General features: G+C 43.7%; 1 protein-coding gene across 1 annotated transcript in view; it reads right to left on the bottom strand.

Moving 5' to 3' along the window:
* ARMC9 (armadillo repeat containing 9) overlaps positions 1–9,221 on the bottom strand; it is a 197,676-nt gene that overhangs the window by 116,151 nt on the left and 72,304 nt on the right. Inside the window, exons 13-14 of the mRNA XM_011951991.1 lie at positions 3,154–3,244; positions 1,205–1,328 (exon numbers count right to left, since the gene is read on the bottom strand). Of these exons, the coding sequence (XP_011807381.1) occupies positions 1,205–1,328; positions 3,154–3,244 (215 nt within the window). The remainder of the gene's footprint in view (positions 1–1,204; positions 1,329–3,153; positions 3,245–9,221) is intronic.

Below are 9,221 nucleotides of genomic sequence, written 5' to 3'. Positions count from 1 at the left end.
CCTGTAATCTCAGCTACCCAGGAGGCTGAGGCAGGAGAATTGCTTGAACCCGGGAGGTGGAGGTTGCAGTGAGCCGAGATTGCGCCACTGCATTCCAGTCTGGGTGACAGAGTGAGACTCCGTCTCCAAAACAAACAAACAAACAAACAAACAAACAAACAAACAATGTGGTGTAGCCATAATGGAGTATCATATTCGGCCACAAAAGGAATGAGGCCCTGACACATGCTGCTACATGGATGAACCTTGCAAACGCGATGCTAAGTAAGAGAAGCCAGTCACAAAAGAGCACATGCTACATGATTCCATTTATATGAAACGTCCAGTACAAGTCAATTGACAGAAAGCAGATTTGTGGCTACCAGGGCCTGTGGGTAGGAATGAGGAGTGACTGTAAATGGGTATGAGGTTTCTTTTTGTGGTGATGGAAATGTCCTAAACCTGGATTGTGGTGGTGACTGCACAACTCTGTAAATACACTAAAAATCCTTCAACTGTATGTTTAATATGGGGGAATATTATGGTGTGTAAACACATCTCAACAAAGCCGTTAACTGACGACTATGGGGCCGGGTGCGGTGACTCACGCCTGTTAACTCTAGCACTTTGGGAGGCTGAGGTGGGCGGATCACCTGAGGTCAGGAGTTCAAGACCAGCCTGGCCAACATGATGAAACCCCATCTGTACTAAAAATATAGAAATTAGCTCAGCCCCATTGGCTCCAAGTCATGACGGTCTAGGCTGAGTCCATGGGGTGGGCTGCTGGGATCATGGACAAGGTCAGAAGGCCCTAACCCTGACTTCCACAGGACTGCCTCTGACACTCTGCTCGGATGTGCATTCATGTGTGTGGCTCCCATAGGGGACTGGAAGTAACTTGAGGGGTGAGGCTCTATCAGGTCTGATTCATGTATCTGTTTCTAAGCCCTGCACATGCCCCGAGACACAATCCTGCATGGCTGGCACTCGATAACGTCCATTAGGAAAATCCAATGGTGCTTTGAAAATGTCTTCCTCCATCTCCAGCAGTTTCAAGCAGGATAGTTTAGTGGATTAGAGATAAGCTTTCTAGTTCTGTCTTAGAGAGTCATCCAACCTCTCCAAAGTGTAGTGGAAAAATACCATCTACCTCCTGGGTTGCCATAGGAATTTTAATTCAATCTGATCTCACAGGAGATGCCGTGACCTACTGCATAATCATTACCTGAGGCTGAACTTCTGCAGGGCCCCAAGAACATTCTCCCTGGTGATGATGTCCTTGTCCTCCTCCTTCAGTCTTCCCTCCAGCATCCGCAGCACCTTTGTGTTCTGGGCAAGGTAGAGGCGACCTGATGATACACCCGAGAGGAAACAGGTGAAAGACAGAAAGAATGTATCTGGTATGCTACAAACCACTTTCCATGAAAACTTACTTTGCATATAACACAGTAGAGTTTGGGTAATTTTATGTTCTAAAAAACTTACTGGGCACGGCGCAGTGGCTCATGCCTACAATCCCAGCAGTTTGGGAGGCTGAGGCCGGCAGATCACCTGAGGAGATCGAGACCAGCCTGGCCAACATGGTGAAACCCCGTTTCTACTAAAAATACAAAAATTAGCTGGGCATGGTGGCATGTGCCTGTAAACCCAGCTACTCGGGAGGCTGAAGCAGGAGAATTGCTTGACCCTGGGAGGCAGGTTGCAGCAAGCCGAGATCGCACCACTGCACTCCAGCCTGAATCACAGAGCGAGCGAGATTCCATCTCAAAACAAACAAACAAACAAACAAAAACGTACTGGTTGTGCAAGGTGGCTCACGCCTGTAATCCTAGCACTTTTGGAGGCTGAGGCAGGTGGATTGTTTGAGCTGAGGCATTGGAGACCAGCCTGGACAACAGGACATAACCTCATCTCCACAGAAACTAAGGAAAATTAGCCAGGTATGATGATGCACACTTGTTGACCCCGCTAATTGCTAATTGCGGGGCTGAGGCGGGAGGAACATTGCTTGAGCCCGGGCAGTTGAGGCTACAGTGAGCCGAGATCATGCCACTGTACTCCAGCCTGGGTGACAGAGTGAGACTCTGTCTCAAAACAAAAACAAAAACAAAAAAAAAAAACACAAAACCCCCACAAAACTTATTAAAAGATATTTCTTCCAAAAGTTGGTTTTATTCAATGAAATATCTGATGACTAGAAAAACCACTCTTCTTGTGAGCTAAACATAATTCATTGCTGTGTTCTTGTGGGGAACACTGTCCTTTTTTTCCATGAAATCCTGAATCCAACAATCAGATCTACAAGGAGAAAAGAGGGGTAGATGTGTATGTTATGAGCCCTTAAGTCTTCACAACAGAGGCAGCCAAGGAATGCTTCCATCCACACTCTCTGTACAAGGCCTGGAGAAGAAGCAGGATGCCATACCTGGGACCCTGTAATAAGCCCAGAAGGGTCACTAGCCTGCTGTGGACTTCTGAATTGATATGGAAGATGTTAATTTCAGACATAAGTTTCAACAGTATTATCATATGAATGGTCCTCAGTAACATATCCTGGCGTGTCATAAATGTCTGCCAAAAGGATGGAAGAATGAACGAACAAATGAACAAAGTTTTGGAGTATCATATATTCATAATTTGAAAACTCCCTTTATTCACATTATAAAGAGCTCAAATAAATAAGAACTTATGGAAGATAATGGCACTTTGCAAAATCATTTTAAATTCAGTTATGGGGGCATGTTATTTTCAGAGTTTTCAAATCCAAGGAAATGGTGCAGTGTTTATTGGCGTCTGCTTTGTTTCACTAAGCTTATTTTGCCGTAATTGTTTCACGTATTTTTGCCTTAAGTAGGAAATTATAGAAAATGCATTCATTACCTGTGATATACTTGAAAGCAATATAAAATGTTGCTATGTTACAAAACCAGAAAGCTTTATAAAATAAAACCGGGAGGTTTACAAAATAAACCCCAAAACTGTCTAAATGTGCTCTGACATAAATGAAAGCAATATGACAACAATTAATTTTCACAAAAGACCTTAGATAAATTAAACAGTAACAAACTGAGGAAGCGTCATCTCCAAGAAACTTGGGAGGAACGCTCATTTTCAAAGGAAAAAGCACACCAATACGACCAAGCTCTTCTCTTTGAAGTAAAGCTGGTGTCTCACCTTCTGCCAGTGACGCAAAAGCATTGATGAGCCTGGCCACGTACTGCCGCACCACGTCACTCTTAGAGTGCAGCAACTGAAGCACACTCCGCTGGGAGAAAAAGTCAAGAGGAAAAACAACAAGGTTAAGAAAAGGGAGAGATAAACATATGTCTCCTCTTTGGGTCTGGTAGTTCTCTTCCTCTGCCTGAACTTATTAGAGGTGAAATAAACAGACTAAAGCCAAACATTTCATCTGGAAGCCTTGATTTCCAGCTGAAATTTGACGAGACTTGGCAAAAATAAGTTAAGTCAGATTTCCAAATTAAATGAATTAATTATACAAAGCCCTCAGAACAGTGACTGGCACAAAGGAAGCAGTCCTGTTTGCTGTTACCGTTGCTGCTGTTTTCCAGGTAAGAACGGCAGATCCAAGACACATGCCTAATTTGGCTCCCTCTAAACCACAGTAAAATTACAATAAATGGACCGTTAAAAAAGATAATTCCCAAGGACAGAGAGAACAGCACGAGAAACAATACCGCCACAATTCTGGAAGTGGGAATGCAGCATGGCAAGAAGCTTAGCAGGCCCAAGAAGGTCAAATCTCAAGGCAGCAACGGGCACTGTGGAATTACCGTTTCCATTATTCACTCCTCAAAGGGCTTAAGAGCTGAAGAAAAATAAAGACGAATGAATGGAAGTTGTTTAAGCAGCAGCTGGATCCCACTCATGTGAGTCCTGCGCACCTCTCAGCACAGGGCAGGGGAGAGGGTGTTCCCCTGTGAGGGTGACACAAAGGGTCCGTGGATGGGGGACACCAGGCAGAGGAGAGCAAGGGTTGCAGGGGTTCTAGAACAAAATGGAGAGGGGGGTTAGTGTCTAAATGCAGAATGAATGTGGAACAGAGGGCCACCCAAAACTTGGCTCCCAGGACCCTGGCAACCAGACCCTTTCCCTCTAGGCCCAAGATTAGAAGACTATTCTCATAGTGAAATGACCAGCGCAAGGGGAAAGAACGAGAGACCATGAAATCAGAGGTTCCCAGCAAATGGCCCACCCAGATCCCCCTGGATGGAGCTATCCATCGACAGGCCCCACCATCACACTCAATGGCTTTGTAGTCCCCTTCACTCCAAATCTCTCATTAGGAGATCATCAAGGACTACCAGACATCCGAGAAGAGTTTCTACCAGGAGGCCAAAACAAATGGGGCGGGAGCGGGCTTGGAGTAAATGAGACTGTGCAGGGAGAAGAAAACTAAAAATTAAATAAAAATTCATCACTAATATCCTCAAAGATATAAGAAACTGTATTATATCCATGAAACAAGAGAAAGCTATCAAAAAGGAAATAAAAGTTTCAACAGAAGGGTCAGAAAATAAAGATGAAGAAATCTTCTAGGGAGGCTGGGCAGGGTGGCTCATGCCTGTAATCCCAGCACTTTGGGAGGCCGAGGTGGGCAGATCACTCGAGGTCAGGAGTTTGAGACCAGCCTGGCCAACATGGTGAAACCCCATCTCTACAAAAATACAAAAATTAGCCAGGCGTGGTGGCACACACCTGTAATCCCAGCTACTTGGGAGGCTGAGGCAGGAGGATTGCTTGAACCCAGGAGGCAGAGGTTGCAGTGAGCTGAGATTGTGCCAGGGCAGCAGAGTGAGACAGTCTCAAAAAAAAAAAAAAAAAGAAAGAAATCTCCCAAAGAATGGAACAAAAAGTAGAAAATATGAGCGAAACTATAAGAAAAATAGAAAACCGGTTCAGGAGGTTCAACATTCAGAGAGAGAACACAGAAAACAGAAGAAAGAAAATCCTCAACAAAATAACTCAAGAAAAAGTTCCCAAAATGGAAGCTGTCAGATTGAAAGGGTCCACAAAGTGCTCAAAACAATGGATTAAAATATACCTCATGAAGGACGTCAGTGGGAAACTGGGAAGATTCAATATGCTTCTCGAGAGAGAAACAGGTCACATATGAAAGATAAAGAATTGGAATAGCTTTGGATTTCTGTTTTAAATTTTTTGAGTCAAGGTCTCACTTTGTTGCCTAGGATAGAGTGCAGTAGTGTGATCACAGCTCAGAGCCTCAACCTCTTGGGCTCAAGCAATCCTCCCGCCTCAGCCTTCTGAGTTAGCTGGGACTACAGGCGCATGCCAACGTGTCTGGTTAATTTAAATTTTTTTTTTTTTTTTCTCAGCTGCTCACAAATTCCTGGGCTCAAGCGATCCTCCTGCCTTGGCCTCCCAAAGTGCTAGAATTATAGGCATGAGCCACCATACCCAGCTGGCTTTGGACTTCTGAACAGCAAAACTGGAACCTAAAAGACAATGGAGTAATGTCTTCAAAATTCTGAAGGAAAATTATTTACAATCTAGGATTCTATACAAAGAATGATGACATTTCTTGACCATATATGATCTCAAAATATATACTTCATGTGCACTTTTTCTCTAGATGCTATTAACTAAAGGATGTGTTCCACCAACCGAGAGAACAAGTCAAGAAATAATATCAGACACTGGAAACAGAGATCCAATTCAGGGAAGAGGTGAAAGGAATCAACATAATGTTTGGTGAAGAGACTCCTGGACAGCAGCTACGCACCAGAATGTTTTCCAGACTAAACTCAGCTGATTCAAGAGGGCAACATATCAAAGGCTGTCATCCCCAAGATGCCTGTTACCATTACACCAATTTAGGTCGAATTTTTGTTGAAGTATAGCATCTACACAGGACACTGCACCACAAGTACAGCCTGATGAGTGTTCTCAAAGTGAACATGTGGCTAACTAGTAAACAGATCAAGAAACAGAACATGACCATCGTCCCAAAAGCCCTTCCAGAACCCCATTCCAAACCAAGGGTGACCTCTCTCCTGGCTTCTAACATCACAGATTCATGTTGCTTGGCTTTAAATTTTTTGATAAATGAAACCATATATTATATATTCTCTTATGTTTGACTTTTTCATTCAACAATATGTTTGAGGTATTCACCCAGGGTCTCTGCTGTATTCCTTCTCATTGCTCGAGGTATCCCATTTTACAAATACATCACAGGTATTCACTCTACTGCTGATGGACATTTGGGTTGCAGCCAGTGTTTTGGTTCTAGAAGTGCAGCTATGAATATTCTTGCATATTTTTTAGTGAACATATGGGCACGCTTTGGTTGGGGCTTACTTAGGAGTGGCTTTGCTAGGACACGGGTATTCAGTTTTAGTAAATGCTGCCCGTGTTCCAAAGTAGTGCACCATGTCCTAATTTTTAAACAGAGTACAAAATAGCTGGTGAGACGAGCCCAGACTTATCTGCATTTGGACAACCCTGAACATATGCTAGTGAAGTTCCAGCTCCCCTTTCCATGCCCTGCTTTCTGGATTAGCTGTGAACAGTCTTTCTACTGCCACAGAAGTGTTCTCAAGTGATCAGCCCCCGAGAACTAGGAGGAGATCAGGTGAGCTTACGAGACAAAACACAGAGCAGCTCACCATTGCCCTTGGGCATAAATATTGCTGCTGGGCCGGGTGCAGTGGTTCACGCCTGTAATCTCAGCAATTTGGGAGGCTGAGGTGGGTGGATCACCTGAGGTCAGGAGTTCGAGACCAGCCTGGCCAACATGGCGAAACCCCATCTGTAATAAAAACACAAAAATTATTTGGGCCTGGCGGCACGCACCTGTAGTCCCAGCTACTCAGGAGGCTGAGGTGGGAGAATTGCTTGAACCCAGCAGACAGAGGTTGCAGTGAGTCAAGATCGCACCACTGCAGTCCAGCCTGGGCAACAGAGTGAGACTGTCTCAAAAAATTAAAAAATAAATAAACATTGCTGTTGGACAACTGGTACCTGGCCGACCTTTCAATTCTGCCAGACGCTCTGTGTTTCCCAGGACTGTCTCCCACCTTTGATGACCAATGTTCCCGGAGCGGATCAGTAAGTGCTCAGGGAAGCTATGTCTGAATGTCATCCCAAACTTTGGTTTATGCCATCTTCTCCTAGCTAACTTCATCTAACACGGGCACAGTCCTGTTTCCTTGCAGAGCGAGGCTGGTGCTTGCTACTCAGCACAAAAGCAAATGCTGTATTATGCAGGATATATACATAGATGGGAAAACTATGAAGAAAAAGCCAGGGGTAGATTAACACAACAGTCAGGATGTGCATGCACACTTCACAGCAGCACTATTCACAGTAGCCAAAAGGTGGAGGCAACGCAAATGTCCGCTGATGGAGGAACAGATAGATATGCAAAATATGGTCCAGCCATACAATGAAATATTAGCCTTAAAAAGGAAAGAAATTCTGACATATGCTACATGAATGAATCTGAGGACATTAGCTAAGTGAAATAAGCCAGTCACAAAAAGAAAAATACTGTACAATTCTACTTATATGAGGTATTTGGAGAAGTCACAATCATAGAGACAGATAGTAGAATGGGAATTTGCCAGGGACCTGGAGTAGGGGAAATGGAGAATTCTTGCTTAATGGCTACAGAGTTTCAGTTTTACAAGATGAAAAAAGTTATTTATGGAGATGGATGGCACATGATGGTTGCACATTATGAATGCGTTTAATACTACTGAACTGTACGCTTAAAAATGGGTAAGATGCTTAGAGATATGGAGGGAGATATTTATGAAGTCTAGAAACTAAGAATTCAGCTAAAAATGAAAAATTCAGTTCTCTATAATTTCATTAAATTTGGCTCCATTCAAGTTTTTGGTCTCGAGTATTGCAGGAAGTCAGGGGCCCTGAATGGAGGGACCGGCTGGAGCTGCGGCAGAGGACCATAAACTGTGAAGATTTCATTTTAATATGGACATTTATCAGTTTCCAAATAATACTTTTATTATTTCTTATGCCTGTCTTTAATCTCTTAATCCTGTTATCTTTGCAAGCTGAGGATGTACGTCACCTCAGGACCACTGTGATAACTGTGTTAACTGTACATATTGATTGTAAAACGTGTGTTTGAACAACAGGAAATCAGTGCACCTTGAAAAAGAACAGAATAACAGCGATTTTTAGGGAACAAGCGAAGACAACCATAAGGTCTGACTGCCTGTAGGGTCAGGCAAAAACAGTCATATTTTTTCTTCTTGCAGAGAGCCAACAAACGGACACGCAAGTAGGGAAGATATCGCTAAATTATTTTCCTAGCAAGGAATATTAATACCCTGGGAAAGGAATGCATTCCTGGGGGGAGGTCTATAAATGGCCACTCTGCGAATGTCTGCTTTAGGTGGTTGAGATAAGGACTGAGATATGCCCTGGTCTCCTGCAGTGCCCTCAGGCTTACTAGGGTGGGGAAAAACTCCACCCTGGTAAATTTGTGGTCAGACCGGCTCTCTGCTCTCGAATCCTGTTTTCTGTTGTTTAAGATGTTTATCAAGACAATACATGCACCGCTGAACATAGACCCTTATCAGTAGCTCTGCTTTTGCCCTTTGTCCTGTTCCCTCAGAAGCATGTGATCTTTGTTAGACCCTTATTAGTTCTGCTTTTTGCCCTTTGAAGCATGTGATCTTTATACCTACTCCTTGTTCTTATACCCCCTCCCTTTTTGAAACCCTTAATAAAAACTTGCTGGTTTGAGGCTCAGGTGGGCATCATGTTCCTACCAATATGTGAGGTCACCCCCGGCGGTCCAGCTGTAAAATTCCTTTCTTTATACTGTCTCTCTTTATTTCTCAGCCAGCCAACACTTATGGAAAATAGAAAGAACCCACGTTGAAGTATTGGGGGTGGGTTCCCCCAATACTCGAGCTGTAATTCTCAAAGCATCTGGACCAGCAGTATTAGCATCACGGGAAAACTTGCTGGAAATGAAAATCCATGCGCCCCACTGTAGATCTATTGAATGAAAACTGTTGGTGGGACCCAGTGATCTGTTTTAATGAGACCTCCAGGAGATAACAATGCACATTAAACTTTGAGAACCACTACGGGAGAGGAATGGACCGAGTTCAATTTCCTGTCTGTACAGGCTAGTTTACCTTGGTCCCACAGTGACACAGCATCCATGTTGGGCAAGAAGTCTTTCTGCCCTGCAGATTCTCTGACATCTTTTTTTTTTTTTTTTT

This window comes from Colobus angolensis, unplaced genomic scaffold (assembly GCF_000951035.1).
Source record: "Colobus angolensis palliatus isolate OR3802 unplaced genomic scaffold, Cang.pa_1.0 Scaffold33, whole genome shotgun sequence".
In the NCBI taxonomy this organism is placed as follows: Eukaryota; Metazoa; Chordata; class Mammalia; order Primates; family Cercopithecidae; genus Colobus; species Colobus angolensis.
This window is presented reverse-complemented; position numbering and strand designations above follow the sequence as displayed.